The sequence below is a fragment of the Podarcis muralis genome, chromosome 9 (genome assembly GCF_964188315.1).
Source record: "Podarcis muralis chromosome 9, rPodMur119.hap1.1, whole genome shotgun sequence".
Taxonomy (NCBI): domain Eukaryota; kingdom Metazoa; phylum Chordata; class Lepidosauria; order Squamata; family Lacertidae; genus Podarcis; species Podarcis muralis.
In genome coordinates, this window is record NC_135663.1 from 59263556 (window position 1) to 59281220 (window position 17665).

At 41.2% G+C, this 17665-nt stretch overlaps 1 protein-coding gene across 3 annotated transcripts in view; it reads right to left on the bottom strand.

Moving 5' to 3' along the window:
- Nucleotides 1–942: 942 nt before the first annotated feature.
- GABRA2 (gamma-aminobutyric acid type A receptor subunit alpha2) overlaps nucleotides 943–17665 on the bottom strand; it is a 76085-nt gene continuing 59362 nt past the window's right edge. For 2 of the 3 annotated variants that reach the window (XM_077934329.1, XM_077934328.1), the window contains 4 exons: nucleotides 15201–15344; nucleotides 12721–12873; nucleotides 6488–6690; nucleotides 943–4218 (listed from right to left, as the gene is read on the bottom strand). In XM_077934329.1, coding sequence (XP_077790455.1) covers nucleotides 3922–4218; nucleotides 6488–6690; nucleotides 12721–12873; nucleotides 15201–15344 — 797 coding nt within the window. In that variant the 3' untranslated portion in view covers nucleotides 943–3921. The remainder of the gene's footprint in view (nucleotides 4219–6487; nucleotides 6691–12720; nucleotides 12874–15200; nucleotides 15345–17665) is intronic. The other variant, XM_077934330.1, reaches the window with a different exon arrangement.

The following is a 17665-nucleotide window of genomic DNA, read 5'->3' on the forward strand; positions in this document are numbered from 1 at the left end:
GGTAGCCAAAAAGAGAGTTGTCACAGCCAACAAAATATGGTAGTTATTTTCTTCCCCCGACAAGCAGCAGTGGGCTTGTATATACCTGATATTAATACAGATTGAGAATTCTCCCAAGAATGTAATGTTTAAACAGGACAAGAACTGATTAGATGGGCCTTGCTTTAAAGTCATGCTGTCAGAGCCCTTTGCCAAAATCAAAGATAAAATTGAATAAAATTGTCTATATTACTAGTATTTACAAGTGCTTTACATATGTACATATTTATATATTTATTTGTACCTGGAAAATGTAGCATCAAAGGGTATATTTATATTTTACAAATAAAACATTTTTTAAAGATATGTATAACTGTACCATGAATAACTTTTTTTTATTGCTTGCCTTCAAACCTTGCACAACTTTATCACACATTTCTGTACTACACAGATCTACGTTATATATAAATAGGTATGAAAATAAGGAATTTTTTTTCTATTTTAATGTTTCAAATAAAGTGCTCATTTTCCCCAACTACTGTTACTGAAGAGGATGAATTGATTAGAGGGGATCAAATGTATACATTATGGGGAAGGTAATGTTCTATCCTTTCAACCTATTCTCATTGTGTTAAGTATCTTACCTGATTTTGGCTGCAACCCTACACATGGTCACCTTTGGAGTAAGTCCTGCTGAACTCAGTGGGGTTACTTCTGAGTTTACATGTAAAGGATGGAACTATTAATCTCAGAAGATCTATTTTACCTCAATGTTCTAACCAATAAAATGCATTTGTGACCTTGCCATCAATATTTCTCATGCAGAGTAAAGACCATAACCATGTTAAAGGAAAATGAAACAATACAGAAAATAAAACAGCAAATGGAAATATCGTTTGATTTTGTGCATGTGTGTTTCCACCTCTTAAGGTAATTTAAAATTGTTTTAGAAATATTTAAACAGTGTTGTTAAACTTTGCAATATCTAGTTATGCACTATACTCAAGTACTGTACAAAACTGCAATAAATGACACTATACGACTACATATGCTTCTACTATAAAGACACCATCAGAAAGGTGGATCTTTTTTTAAGGTCAACTAATAACTGCTAATATGTACGTGAATCAAAATACCTTTGACTGGCCAAATGTATTATTAAAATCTAAATACAGTACACAATTATTTATGGTAGTATGATTTACAGGGCCTTTTTTGGGGGGGGGGTATAAGGAATATTTGCAAAGGTTTCATGAGAAATAGTTAATGGATCAATATTAAATATTATACAAAATTTGCAAACAGAGGCTCCAGTTTTGTTTCCGTTTGCATTTAAGTATTGATAATGCACTGGATTTTCTTTTCTTAAAAAAAAAAAGACCTCCTCTTAGCAAAATTATTTCTAATATATAAAGTCATTGTAAATTTATGCCAGCAAAGTGTGAGCTTGCAATTTACAAAAGCAGCAATAATCTTTAATCATGAGGACCCCCTCATGAAAACGAAATCCCAAAGAACGGTTTCCAGTGGCTGCTATGGATACATGAAGTTAACCTTTTAAGGCAGATTTCATGGAAACTGTACTTCAGAAAAGTTGTACACAGAAGTTTTATATTACCAATATGCTTAAACCCTGAAGAGTATCTGAAAGCTTTTTTTCTGGACATTTGGCTTTTTCTTCTTCTCTTTAATTTATAAAAGCTTCAATTCACAAGACGGGATTAATACTTAAAATTGTCTCGTGAATGGCTACTATGTGCAATATGTTACTAGGTAACCTTGTAAACCTACAGCTAAGAATCTGGAATGTTGCTCTTTGTGAGATTTCAAAGAGCAGATTGAACCATTTGCAAAAAAGTGTTCCCACCTGTACTGGGTCCCTGGAATTTTTTGTGGGAGCACGTCTGGACGAATGACTTGCCTTTGTGAATGCACGGTCACTGCCGATATAAAACACAGCTATAACATTTCTCACTATCGCCTCAAACAAACGGATTGAATCCAAAGACCCATAAGCAGAATTAAAACAGCCAGGGCTTATCCACACAACTTTTGCTCCGCCCTTTCCAGGGACAGTTCCAAAGTTTCATGTCTGAGAGCTCTTTTCTCCCCACCCCGGAGCATAAATCCGCTCTTTAAAGCCGAGTGCAACAAACAGCAGTGGAGGAAAGGTAAGTGTAGATAAGCTCTCACTTGTGTCAACCTGCAAATATTTGCACAGTTATTTTCCTAGTGCCATCAACAGGTAGGTTTTATAGCAGCTTTCAAGTTTCTGCTACTACAAGAGCTTGCACAAATGGAAGAACGTATTTGGGTCCAGTTTTGCTTTTCTCATACGACGCTCCGGGGCACAGTGCCAAACAGCCCCTCCATGAGCAGAAGACAGCTTCTGCATGTAGGTGGGCAAGCTTTGAATCAATGGATTCCATTTGTACATTCAGCTGCAAGTAGTCAACTGCACAGCAACCAGGTGTAGTAACATGTGAACCAGCCCTAGGACTGCTCATCTGAAAGATCCAGAGTTTGCAATTTATTTAGGAGACTAGCTCTCCTTCTGCATATCAACGAATTACAAAACAACAGCTCTAATACCTGATCTCACCTTACTGTGCACTATTTACACCCCTGACCCTGAATGTTTATTTGGGAATAAGTTCTGCTTCTCTGTGCAACTACAGCAAAAAAGAAATATCCTACTTTGATTGTTCTGTACCACTTGCCAGACAAGCATCCCTTTCTTGCTATATCTACCTGAATATATCAGAGCCAAAACAGCCCATGCAATGCTATGTAAGGAAGTGCCTGTAAAGCTCACCATAGAAAACATCTGTGATTAGCCAAGAAAATAATGTATGAAGTCATTGTTATTAATGAACACTGCCCCTAAACATGTTTTTTTCATATGATTCTTTTTTTTTCATATTGAAAAAGAGCCATATGACCCACCCCTCCTGGGCCCAAATCAAGGAACTCTTAACAGCTAGAAGAACTATTAAGGACTGAATGAATATTGGCCAATGTTTTCCACTAGGAGCAAGCAAGTTTGTGTTGTTTACTTTGGTGTATCATCACTTTTTATTTTTTTTAAAGTATGTTGTCAACTTCTACCACAGTGTGGCACGGAGAGGTTGGCTCAGCATCAATTCCCTTGCCCCCGATATCCCTCCCCCCACATTGCACAACTGCTTTTATAAAACACTTTAGCACTGGACAGAAAGAAAGAAAAAACACTTTTGCTACAATGATTGATGTGAATCCAGCATTGGGGCTAGGCTGGAAACTTAACTTTTCTTGTGAGACCTGCCCAAGCACCCAATCCTTTTGCTTCAGGGGCAGAGTGCTGACCGCACCACAGATCTGTTAATCAGCAACTTCAGCGCTTGACTCAAAAGTAAAGAGGTGCTTAACCCTGACATTCCAATAGCCTTTACATATATCTTGCATTCATAATGGTTGCGAATAAGAGAATACTTGAGCTCACCACACACCTGTAATATTTACATGGGCACTGCTACCGTAAGAAATTAAGGTTACTTCTTATAAAAAAACCCTTCTCTTTTAAATGATAGTTTCTTTGCATTAAAGTAGAATCAGTCATTTTATAGAAAAATATCTTAAACTTTAAATTAAAAAAATAGTGTTACTAAATAGTTATGTAGGACCATATGCGGTTGTATGGATATAATTCAGCATTATTTGAATACCAGTTTAGGAGAACTCACACGGATAGGAGAGCGGGCTATATTTGCCATGGGTGCCATCTGTTTACAGATCCCATGAATAAACTCTGTGCACCTCCTTTGGAGATAAATGGACATGATACCTATATACATTCTGTACATCTCGGTTCACGGGTTAGCAGTTATTAGTCGTACTGTACATAGGAAAACAATCTGATTATAATGATGTTATACGCCCTCAGCATAAAGTTAAGGTTTGCTCCTAAAACCCATGTAAGACAGGTTCCCTGTTTAGATATGTTGCCCAGTACACTAGGTTGAAAGTACCAAATAAGACTGGAAAAACTATTCTCGACATCCTGTCAATTTTACTAACACTGTTGAAGGTTTTCTTTGCTTCCTGTGGCTTGGCTTCCGGCTTGGCTTTGTTGGGTTCTGTTGTGGTAGCGCTCTTGGAGATTGTCGGGAGAACAGAGTCCTTCGTGATATTTGGTGCATAATTGGCAACTGCCACTGCATAGGCGTTGTTTTTCTTAATAACCGATGCCTTTTCTTTTTTCTGAGGGGGAACAAAAATGGCATTTGATTACCCAATCATGGCACTTGCATTATGTCACAATGGTGGCTAGTAGTTTTACTTACCCTTGCTTGAGTCCTCCCCCTCCCCCTGGGTGTATGAAATACTGTAAACTCCTTTTCAGGGGCATGTATACACTGCAACATTGCACAGGCACAAATAATAATAATAATAATAATAATAATAATAATAATAATAATAATAATAATAATTTATTATTTATATCCCGCCCATCTGGCTGGGTTTCGCCAACCACTCTGGGCGGCTTCCAACAGAATATGAAAATACAATAATCTATTAAACATTCAAAGCTTCCCTAAACAGGGCTGCCTTCAGATGTCTTCTAAAAGTCTGGCAGTTGTTTTCCTCTGAAAATCTCGCCCAATGCATACGTGAAAGCAGGTTTTGTAGAAACTGGAATTATGGTGACCAGGCTTTCTCTTTCCTCTGTGCAAATGTATAGCTGAGTGGGGATACATCCAAATTTCACCTGCCTTCTTAGACTACCTTAGCATACCTTCAGGTCTTGTTGATACATAGCAACTCTGTTCTCAGGTATTTGCTCTAATAATGTGGAGCATGTGTAATTCCCACATCGGCTGCAATGTGTGCCTAGATTCAGCAAGCCTCTTGGTAATCGTTCCAATCTTTCTCTTCTCCCCAACACACAAATAATACACATCAACAGAATCAATTGAGAAATTCGGCGAGTTGCCACTGACAAATACAGGACAGAATAGAAAATGATGCCTTGTATAAGGGATGCAAAATCCTAATAGGCTTAGGAGGGAGACAGATGTTGCAAGGAATCTGACTGTACGGTCAATAAATATATGTTCTCATAATGTTCCAGTGTTCCTTTGGAAACTTCAGAATCTCCCCCCCCCCCCCCAAAGATTTTTGTGAGCTAATGCTTATGCTCAAACATAAGGCTATATAGGGCTGGGGGGAGGAACCATCCCCAATAAAAAATATCTATTGTCTCTAACAGTTGAGTTGCTGTTTTAAATGCTAATACATCTTGCAAAATATCCAATGAAGATTTCCAATTTCCATCTTTTGTGATCCATGGGTATTATGGGACATACCCAGAAGACCTTTGTGATGTTCCTAATCTTAGAACGTCTCTGATGTTCAGTGCAATCGGATTCCTTAAGCCTGCAAATTTAATCTACACGTAAATTCTACTTTCACATGAGACATGTATGTAGCAAACTAGCAGGTTGAGCAACAAGTTGGCAAAACAACAACAACAAAACACACACACACACACACCCTTTACCTGGTTGGTGTGGTGATTAGAACATCTTGGGCAAAGTCCTGCCTTCAGCTCTGAGAGTTGAAGAAAAGGATGACTATAGGCCCCTATCTTCTGCCCCACAGAATATTCACATTATATTGCCCTAGCTTCTTGGGAGAAGTATGGTAAACAACTATAATAAATAAGTAATTTATTTGCGTCGCTCAGGGAAAAATAGCCCCCATGAAGAAGATCCCTATTTTCTGTGGTGAAGTGAAAAGTGGGGAGCTGGAACAGGGCTCTTAAGTAGGGTTTAATGCAGTTTTGCAGATTAAAATGGAGTAAAATAAGAGTAAAACTGCTGACTTTCTACCACTAACTGGTTTGAAACTAGCTCCAATGTGAACTAATTATTTTGATATTTTTATGCAGCTTTTCAGGGCAAAAAACCTCTCTCGGGGCAGTTTTCAGAAATAACATTTATTTTTATTTATTTTTATAAAAAAAGAACCAAACACACCAGAGAAGTGTTTAAGCTAAAACAGCAAGTACCAGGTTTCTCACATAACAGCATAAATGTGGGACTGAAATATGAGGTGTTGGGTTTCATTAATCCTGATTAACGTTCATCATAGGAAAGTAGCTTTGGCCTCATCCATTTTCGTGCAACAAACTGACGAAGATAATGAAATGCTGCCTAAGATTATTTTGGATATTTAACAGGCACAAATGGGCTATTGTTTAATTTGTAGGCAGCCTTGGGACAATATTTGTTTCTCCAAGATGAAGCAGATGGAGGGGACTCCATATGTACAATTTAATTTCTGCTGAAGTGTGTGCTCAAACTGTCAGCTTCTTTTCCTTTCCTCTCCTGCGTCAATCTGCTCTGCCTTTATATTGGTTTTAAGACTTCAATTATTTTTCAGTAATAGAAAGCTATCAGCTGTAGATGCTACTAAATTGATTTCTTAGAACTGGAAGGAACTTTAAGCACGTTTCTTTATCACTCACCTTATCGTTGACTACGCTTTTCCCATCCCACGCCCATCCTCTTTTTGTGAAGTAATTTACAGTGGCAAATTCTATCAAGGCAGAGAATACAAATGCATAACAAACAGCAATAAACCAGTCCATAGCTGTGGCATAGGCTACTTTGGGCAGTGAATTTCGAGCACTGATGCTTAAAGTTGTCATTGTTAGCACAGTTGTGACTCCTGGGGAGAAAACGGAGGAAAATAAAGTGTTGGTCAGGGTAATTCAGAATGTTTTTTTAAAAAAAGAATATTTATCATCAGGAGCAAAAACTAGTGATTACAAATGATTAGTGTAAAGCTGCTGATTGCAGCTGATAACAACACTATGGGGGCTTGATCCAGAATTCAGTGGAGAGAGATAAAGCTCTACAGAAGTCACAGTTAAGATGCACATTGTGACTAAGAAAGTATGCAAGATTATATGCACAAAACTTGATGCTACAGTGGTACCTCGGGTTAAGTACTTAATTCGTTCCGGAGGTCCGTTCTTAACCTGAAACTGTTCTTAACCTGAAGCACCACTTTAGCTAATGGGGACTGCTGCTGCTGCCGTGCTGCCGGAGCACAATTTCTGTTCTCATCCTGAAGCAAAGTTCTTAATCCAAGGTACTATTTCTGGGTTAGCAGAGTCTGTAACCTGAAGCGTATGTAACCCGAGGTACCACTGTATCTTTGTGCAGATACATTGGGTGGTAGCCAACTAAACGGTTCCACTTATACAAGGATTTTTGGCTGTGCAGTGGAATCCCTTTCCTCTTTCTCCACCCTGAGGAAATCTGCCCCAGAGGGTTGGGGAATACTCCAGAAGAGATTTACAGGTTCCGCAGTGCATTGTGGGTATAAGAGAGGATAAGGAAATTCCACTGCACTGCTAAGCACCCTTGTTTAGTTGGATACCACCCATTGCTTTTTAGGGTAGCAATAATGTGACAAAATAGCACCAACAGACAATATGCAATTCACACTGTCTTCCCTTTGTATAACATGTGAAGTGGAAACTTCTGCTTCTCTCCTGCAGGAAAATGAATGAGCTTCACATATATCTGGCAAAATGAAAAGGCAGATGAGTAGGTTTCGCCTTGACATGTTTCACAAGAACTACAAACAAGGTGGGGGTGGGGGCGGTGGGGTGTGTGAGCACAAGTCAATTATTTACTATTTTTCAGGGGTTGTTTGAGATATCAGGAGTTACCCCTCTGACCATATCCAATACATTATTTGAAGTGCCAATACACAGTGGCTTGAATTCAGTGCTCTATTAATTCAGTTCCTTTCCATGCTGAAAAAGGTAAAACAGAGCAAAGCACCAAATTCAAACAATATCGAATTAAATGCATAGGTGCAAATAAGCAGTCACACATTCCCAATATTTCCTTGGCAGCCATGGGTCTATTGTGGTGCTATAGGAGCAGATTCGAAGGTTTAGATTGCATTCCCAAGTATACCTTTGAAACTGCAGCTTTACCAATCCCATGTTTGACACCATATGACAGGCATCCCCAAACTTGGCCCTCCAACTGTTTTGGAACTACAGTTCCCATCATCCCTGACCACTGGTCCTGTTAGCTAGGGATGATGGGAGTTGTAGTCCCAAAACAGCTGGAGGGTGGAGTTTGGGGATGCCTGCCGTATGACATCAGGTGATGGGCAGGTGGCCGTGGCTTGCCCCAAAGGCCTTGCAGGCCAAATGGAGAAGCCTGCCATGCCTTATTAGGACCAGAGCTTCCCCACTAGTGTAATGAAAGCTCAAGAGAAGAACACGCAGATTTATTTGTTAGATTGCAGGTATCTGCTTATTTGTAAATTGAGGTGGCATTTCCCCCCCCCCCCATCATATTTATATAAACAATTCTAATTCTTTTTTGTTCTTGGGATCTTTCTGTTGTAAGCCAACCCCATACTTTTTGTCTAAAATTTGTAATTGCTTTATATGTATTTGGGGAGGAAGACTGAAGCTTCAACAAATGAGCTGCATCTGTTATGCGTAGTTTGTCCATAAACTGAAACTTGTGAGGTAGTTTTCTGGCAGGGTTTGAGAGCATCATTAAATAAATTACTTGATGTCAAGAGTCTAGTCTCCTCCAAATGACAAAGATAGTAATCTGAAAACAGCAGAAGTCCAATATTTAATACTCTTTCCATTTTTAGCTGTGATTTTTTTCATTCAAATATAACATACTTTGATTAAGTTTAATTAGAATAAGAAACTCTCCACATTATCTGTCCTCCCCCAGGACAGAGAACTATGCAAAGATGATTTGCCTGTGGCTTGCCTGTCTGACCTGCCTTTGTACGAAAATTAGCAATGCTGAGGAAGCAGGCATAATTAGTACAAAAACAACAAAACCTCTATTGTATCACAGAGATGGCAATCTTTTAGAAAAAAGCTCTTACCACAAAATATACGTATACCACTACAAACACACACACACACACACACACACACACACAGATTAATTCAGTGAATTGTATAACATGTCTCCATATCTATCTGAGTATTATTTCTAAGCAACTTGGGGATCCTGTTAACATTTCTAACAACTCTAGTTTTCAACTGACGGGCAAAGAAAAAGAAGCAGCAATAGTAGTCACTATTTGGTCCTCATATTTTTTAATAGATTTCTCAATGCTAACAAAATTGTGCAATTGGGTTATAATTTCCTGTTCATGCACTTGACCTCTAAAATTGAAATATTTGTGATCTAAGTCAAAGCCTAGGGATGCGGGTGGCACTGTGGGTTAAACCACAGAGCCTAGGACTTGCCGATCAGAAGGTTGGCGGTTCGAATCCCCGCAACGGGGTGAGCTCCAGTTGCTCGATCCCTGCTCCTGCCAACCTAGCAGTTCGAAAGCACGCCAGTGCAAGTAGATAAATAGGTACCGCTCCGGCGGGAAGGTAAACAGCGTTTCCGTGCGCTGCTCTGGTTTTCCAGAAGCGGCTTAGTCATGCTGGCCACATGACCTGGAAGCTGTACGCCGGCTCCCTCGGCCAATAAAGCGAGATGAGCGCCGCAACCCGAGTCGGCCATGACTGGACCTAATGGTCAGGGGTCCCTTTACCTTTAAGTCAAAGCCTGCTCTTTGAAAGAACATTTTGGTCAGGATTGACCAATGGCATGCAAACTATTCTATGCACAAAAGGTAAATTTGGACTTGTGCTTCCCAAATACCAATTTGGAAAGGAAACTATTGTTGAACCCAAAACAGATTATGATAAGCTCCCTCTGGCATGTCATGGGGTAAATTGTACCTGCTCTTTATACAAGTCAATATTCAGGACATGTAGCCCAGGACTTTAGATGCTATACCTGAAAAACTACTTTGTGTACTAACAAAGGTGGTGAAGGTTTTGACTTAGATATCCTTTGTATGCTTTTTTAATATCCAGTGTATTTAATGTGTCTGTATTTTGCAAGTTTTCTTTTTTAAAAAATAGTTGGCATTTAATTAGCAGCGCAGGGTCATTGACTTGCATTGCTGAAAAAACACAAATGGCACAGATACCTTAAGAAATAAAAACAGATTGGAATCTTGAACCAAACAATTTTGTGCCAGCTTTATGCCTAGTCCCTGAAGGCACAATCAAATGCTTTTCAAATGCATCTTCTATGAAGAACATAGTCAAGATTTATCCAATTAGCAGCACTGCAACTTTTTACACAGGCTAATTTGAAGCAAGGCAAAGACAACAAATCATTTGGTCGTAATTCACCATGGACACTTTAGGTCAACCAAATTAAACAGATGTCATAAATGAAAGGAACTGGAGAGCGTGATTATTAAAACTGCCTCATTATCCCAAGTCCTTAAATGCAACCTACTGCTTATAAGTACATTATGTGAGCAAAGTGAAATAGAGAGCAGGGGGGCAGAGAGTAGATCTCAGACAAGAAATACTCAACATCTCAGTTTTTAAAAATAGTTTCTTTTTAGGCTGCTTCAGGGTGTGTTCCAATATAAAAAGCAAGCTCGCTCATGTGCATAATTCAGAAGAAGAAGAAGAAGAAGAAGAAGAAGAAGAAGAAGAAGAAACTTTTCATGGAAAAGCACAGTTGTAATATTCCACATTTGGCTCATACCCCACTATGGCGTTTGCGTCCTAGGTGGGTCATAAGGAAAGGGTTAAATGAGTGTGACGTGATTGGCCAGTGGAAACTGATAGGAGGAGTTAGAGTGAGAGTTGGAGTTGTGTGGAAGTCAGTGGAGAGTTGGGAGTTGGAGAAGGAAGAGGGAGGAGAAGTCTGTGGGCTGGTTGAGTTGTGTTGTGAGAGAGTGAGAGGAACTGTTAGGTGGAGTCAGATAGTTGTTTGACGTTGTTAGGAACATTGGGTCAGTAAAGAAACTAAGATTAAGAAACTGCCAAGAAAAATTAACTGAAACCACAAGCTTTTTCATGCTTATAAAAATAAACTTGATTATTTGTTAATGTTAACAACTGTCTGGACTCCATGTGTACCTGTGAGAAACGGGTTGGTGGTAGCGAAGAAAGCAATCACAGTGGTGGCACAGGGTCAATAGACCGTCAAATGTCCGGGGACCCTGTGTGATCGCCACACCCACTATTCTGCAAGCACACCTGCTCTTGGGTTTGAGAATGGTCCCCATGCAACTGCTCTTTTGATAATTGTGCTCGGATGTATTCCTAACCCAGTGCTAGCATAGGGAAGCTACCAGGGTTTTCCCCTGCCTGCCTCAGGCAAACAAACAAATGAGGCACAACTTACGTTTCTCCACTGTAACTTTAACTCAAGTGGGATTCAAGGAAGATATTGAGGTTACGTTTCAAGTCAGAACAGCTGAGGAATGTTTAGGCAAGCAAAAAGAATGCAGATCAGACATACAGTGGTACCTCAGGTTAAGTACTTAATTCGTTCCGGAGGTCCGTTCTTAACCTGAAACTGTTCTTAACCTGAAGCACCACTTTAGCTAATGGGGCCTCTTGCTGCTGCCATGCCGCCGGAGCACGATTTCTGTTCTTATCCTGAAGCAAAGTTCTTAACCTGAAGCACTATTTCTGGGTTAGCGGAGTCTGTAACCTGAAGCGTATGTAACGTGAAGCGTATGTAACCCGAGGTACCACTGTACAGCCTCCACTTGCCTCTGCATGGGGTTTTCACTGCGCTGAAACTGTACTCCCCTCCATCCATCCCATGGGAAGGTTGGATTGCTGGTACTGAAAATCCCTATAGGCCCTGAAATCTCTCTCTCTCTCTCTCTCTCTCTGGTGTGTCTGTGTGTGTGTGTGTGTGTGTGTGTGTGTGTATGTATGTGTGTGTGATGTTTGCCAAAATGGGAGTGGTGTATGTTGAAAGAAAAAAAATGTAATGAAGGGATATGACTGGAATGAAAGGCGCAAAAAATGAATTCTTAAAACTGGGCTGAGTGGGAAAAAGTGATATGGGTTCAGTTTAGAAGAGGTGGCCATTGGCAGCAGCTTCCTCAACTTTTCCTCTTCATTAGTAGTGATGAAACTCCTTTCGGTGGCAGCTGGTTGGCAGCTGTCATTGCACCCTACTAATGCCCCTGGAGGAAAAGCAAGTCATGATGTAGTATCGTTCTAATGGGACTTTGGCTGGAGGCAGGGGCACACGGGATGGTAGGTCATCACTTTGTACACATAACAATAGCAACCCAAACATCTACCAGAGCTTTCTCCTTTTTTACAACAGGAACATGATTGAGAAACGCCCCTTGCTGGTACCCAGACTCTGGCATGGAGTCATCCCAATCTCAAAGTTGTATGACAAGTTCCATGTTGCATTAAAGCGCTGAGCTTCCTTTGGGCACAGGAGCACTGCTGATATGGGCTGTGGTCTCTACTTGCATGGTATAAAAATGGCAGACCAGAATTCAAGAGAGAAGGTTGGGCTTGAAAACATTTACCATCAGAACTTTCCTAAAACCAGGCACATTTTTTCCTCCCGCATTCCAATGCCAGCAGAATATTGACTCTACGTGCTTCGCTTCCATATGTTAATTCCCCTTCCAACTCCCTGGAGCTCTGTGGCCTGTACCTGAAAGTAGTATTAGTGACAAATAGCCACAGTTTGTCACACTGCATAATGAACTTCAATCACAAAAGAGAAGGCATTCTTAAAAGAAAAGAATGAAAAGATAGATGAACTAAATGTGCTGTAGCTGGCACCTGAAATGCTGAGCTGCCTTCAATGCTAACTAACACAACATCCAGGTGTCCATCGCAATACGCACCAAAGACCGTCCTTGCCGGAACAGATTCTCTGTTCAGCCAGAAGGACACCTGGGACAGGATGACTGTCATGATGCAGGGGAGGTAGGTCTGAATCACAAAATAGCCGATCTTCCTCTTCAAATGAAAATGAGCTGTCATTACTTTGTATTCACCTAGAAATGAATGGATCAAATTAGGAGGAGCGCTAGAAATAATTATGAATTGCCTCCACATTAAACCATTTTTCATGACAAGCCGAAGACATCTGCTTTAACAAGGCAAGCATACTGCAGATATCCAGTGGCGTAGCGTGGGTTGTCAGCACCCGGGGCAAGGCAAGTAATTTGCACCCCCTAACCCGTGGATTTGTGCCCCCTAACCTGTGGATTTGCACCCCCTAACCCCCAGATGTTGCGCCCAGTGCGGCCGTCCCCCCTGCACCCCCCACACTACGCCACTGCAGATATCCACACATGCCCCTCTCAAAAAAGCTGTATGTCAATAAATCCAAACAAAGATTGAGCCCCACACAAGCACACCTAAGAACTAATTTCAGCAAACTTATACTTTATGCCTGGCGTTTTATAGTATGATACAGTTACTAGTAATGTTATTGTTATGGTTAGTTACTTTGTTTTGATACTATTTTATATATTTGGACAAAGCTTCATATTGAATATTGGTCATTGACCATAGTAGTAGTGGTAGTTATTTATAGCCTGCCCATCTGGCTGGATTGATTGATAGTTTAATTTTGAGCAGCACACCCTCAAAGCATTAAAAGCTGCACCTAAAGCTCACTTTGGTCTAAAACGTGATTTGCGTGATGGGGAAGAGTACAGAACTAAATGCACAATTCTTTGGATCTCAACATTTTCCTTTACTCTGCAGTCTCTACAAAAGTGAATGCGATACTCTACTATTGTTGAATCATCCGGAACTATGACTCCAGATACTTCCTAGATGGGGGTTTATTGTGCAGCTCATGCACGGCAGATTTTTTGCAGTGTCCACCTGACATTGTCATCATCAAAATGGCAGCCCATATTTTTTAAAATTATATTTAATCCAGATTTCTGCTTACAATGGAAACTCTGTTAAATAAAAATAACCCATGTTATTGCTCCTTAGCACACTGTTTTGGGCGTATGGTTTGTCATGTGTGTGTTAACTTTTTAGAACACATTCCAGCCATTCTGATTCTGGTAGTCCAAGTGGTGCAAGCACACATTTTTGTACCACTTCCCACATGCAGAAGGTACATCTGAATTTGAGCAATCCAGTTCCAAGGACCTATTAATTTAAAAAAAAAACAAAAAAACCCCAATACAGTGGTACCTCGGGTTAAGTACTTAATTCGTTCCGGAGGTCCGTACTTAACCTGAAACTGTTCTTAACCTGAAGCACCACTTTAGCTAATGGGGCCTCCTGCTGCCACCACACCGCCGGAGCACGATTTCTGTTCTCAACCTGAAGCAAAGTTCTTAACCTGAAGCACTATTTATGGGTTAGCGGAGTCTGTAACCTGAAGCGTATGTAACCCGAGGTACCACTGTAGAAATAGATAACACCCCCCCCCAAAAAAAAACACACACCCTTGAAACATGGTAAGTAACCATGAAACATGATAAGTAAAGATTGGCAATGTTTGCTCTTGTGCATGTCTGGCAATTTATTTATTTTATGTGCACAGGCACACAAATATCTGTGTACATGCCACAAATAGGAAAAGGTACAGTGGTGCCCCGCAAGACAAATGCCTCGCAAGACGGAAAACCCGCTAGACGAAAGGGTTTTCCGTTTCTGAGTTGCTTCGCAAGACGATTTTCCCTATGGGCTTGCTTTGCAAGACGAAACGTCTTGCTAGTCTTGCGTTTCCCCCCCCGCTCCCCCCCTTTTTTCTAAGCCGCTAAGCCGCTAATAGCCTTTTAGCAGCTTAGCCGCTAATCCTTTAATAGCCGCTAAGCCGCTAAACCGCTAATAGCACTAATCTGCTTAGCCGCTAATAGGGTTGCTTCGCAAGACGAAAAAACCGCTAGACGAAGAGAATCGCGGAACGGATTCTTTTTGTCTTGCGAGGCACCACTGTAATGGAGGGTAGGGAGTAATGATTAGGGCAAGGAGCCACAAAGCACAGCACAGAAAAATTCAAACAATGATGATAGGTCACTCAGAAAGAAAAACTAAAAAATGGAGTATGTGGACGTTCACATTCCAATTAACACAGAGAGAATTCTATCTAAATGAGCCATTTTGCAACCTAGAGCTCCCATATGGAAGCCCTCTATGATATAGTATATTATTGTAACATCACTTAGAGACTTTGGTAATTCAGTGGCATATAAATACTGTACCTTAAATTAAGTTCTAGCATCTATAATTTCCTATGTCCACAAGTCAACCTGGCAAGGCCACAGAGTGTAGTCTGCATGTATGGCCAAAAGTGCACCAGTGGCTGAAGGAAAAAGGACTCAAACGGTTTCTTCTTTGTCTTACTAACCTGTACTTGATTTAGCTGTTTCTTCTCCAATTGTTTGCCCTATGAGATCATACTGATTCAACCTTGAACCGTCCGGAGCCACTTCTACTGAATTAGATGCATTGAAGGTCCACTTGTAGGTCACTTCTGAAGATGTATATGCATCTACAGGGGGGAAATAAGAAGACACGTTATCAGCTCAAAAGAGAGCAATTATTTGGGAATAGCTGCTCAGAGAATTCAGCACAGCCTCTGATATTCACTGACTCTCTTGATCTCTTAAGCAGTAGGAACTTGGAAGTGCTTTGTCTATATAAGACGGGGGGGAAGAACCTATGCAGGCCTTGGCCCAGTTTCATGAAGGTAGGAGAGATAGGATGGGAAGGGCAAAACCTGAAATGGATTGAGTGATGGGGGAAGAAGAGGAGAAGCTTTCAACAAGCAAATCCATTGAGAGCCCTGGCCCTCTGCCATCAACTTAGCTAGGAGACAGGGAGGGAGACAGAGAGGGAGGGGGGAAAGGGGTGGCCGTAAAAGGGAGAAGGGGCTGGCCCCACCCACTTTGAGCTCTGGACCCACCTATTACTGGTACGTGGCTCTGACAGATTGCCACTAAGGGAATGTGACCCTCAACAAAACAAAACTCCCCAATCCCTGATGTAAGAGTACACATAAAGGATGCAAAGCAGTTCTCCATGTGCAGAGGACAGGATGCAGAGATGGTTACAGATCAGTGCTGGCACCAGTGCAGCAAGCACAACCTCCCACTCCATCCACTGGGCCTGCAGTGTTCCCCAGGGGCCTGCACTGCTTGTCTCAGCAGAGATGAGAAGCCAAACTGGGGAAAGAGAGAGGGCATAGGTTGGCTCCCTCCCCTTAACTGTCACCCAAGTGATGGCAGGCCCTATGTACATATGTCCAGCTGACACCTGCTCAGAAGCAGGTGAGAGAACAACATGGGAAGAAAGGAGCATATGGAGGACATAACTGCATCCAAAATTCCTTGCTTTGTGATTGTGAAAATACTGGATATCTGCTGTCAAAATAGATTACGCACTGGATGTAACAAAATTGATTTAAAAAGACTGTTCAGCGTAAACATCTCCCATGAACATCTTAGGGCAGGTGTCAAGAACCTCTGGCCCTCCAGATGTTGCTGACTAGTCAGTCCCAGTAAGCATGGCAGATGGCCATGTATGATGGGGGTTGTAAGATCAACAACATCTGGGAGGGGCAAATTTTCCCCATATCTATTCATGATTTCGCCCCCTAGAAGTCTGATATCTGATGGGCCTTCAGGAGATGCCATGGAGCAAAGATATTTAAAGAATGGGATACTTCATTTATGTTATCCTACAATGGAAAACATGGATTCAGTTGTATAAAATTGTTGGTTTTTCCTATAGGCAATTGTTAATTTAGATTTAAGGGAATTCATGTTATTGTATCTGCATTAAATCACATGGGTTTGCATTTGTGAAAGTAAGTTACCAGATTTGAATTACAGGAACTTTTGACAGCATAGACCAGGGGTCTGCAACCTTTAAGACAAAAAAAGCCAATTGGACCCGTTTCTGAAGAAAAAAAAATCTGGGAGCCGCAAAACCATTGCGACATTTAAAACAAATATAAAACTGCATATATTGTTTCTTACCTTAATGTCCGATCTGTCAGCGGGAGGGAAGGTGACGTCGGGACGGTCCGTGACTAACGCACACACCGCCTCCATGCGATGTCACAGCCAGTACAGCACCCGCCACAGTGGGGAGAGTTGCGGCGCACAATGCGCCTCCTCCCCTCGCTAGTACAGTGGTGCCCCGCAAGACGAATGCCTCGCAAGACGAAAAACTCGCTAGACGAAAGGGTTTTCCGTTTTTTGAGTCATTCCGCAAGACGAATTTCCCTATGGGCTTGTTTCGCAAGACGAAACGTCTTACGAGTTCTTGCGAGTTTGTTTCCTTTTTCTTAAAGCCGCTAAGCCGCTAATAGCCGTGCTTCGCAAGATGAAAAAACCGCAAGACGAAGAGACTCGCGGAACGGATTAATTTCGTCTTGCGAGGCACCACTGTATCCGCCCCGGGGCCGCGGCAAAGGTGTAAAAGAGCCACATGCGGCTCCGGAGCCGCAGGTTGCAGACCCCTGGCATAGACTCTACCAGAAACTAAAACTTGCAGTGTATGAAAGCATAATGTATTTCCATAACACAAACAATCCTGTATATACCAAGAAATGAATAAGACTGCTATTATGTATTAATTTTAAAAAATACTTATATGCTACGTATTTCGTTAAAAAAGCAAAGTGGTTTAACAACAACTATACATTGCTATTACAATAGCTGATCCAGAATCCTTTGACATTGTGAGATGCCAGCTATAGACTCTCACTAACTGCAGCACAATGGCATATGTCTGAGCACTAATAATAAAGGGCTTCATGGACGCATCATTAAACTAGTTGTGATCATCCAGAGAAGAAATTCCTGC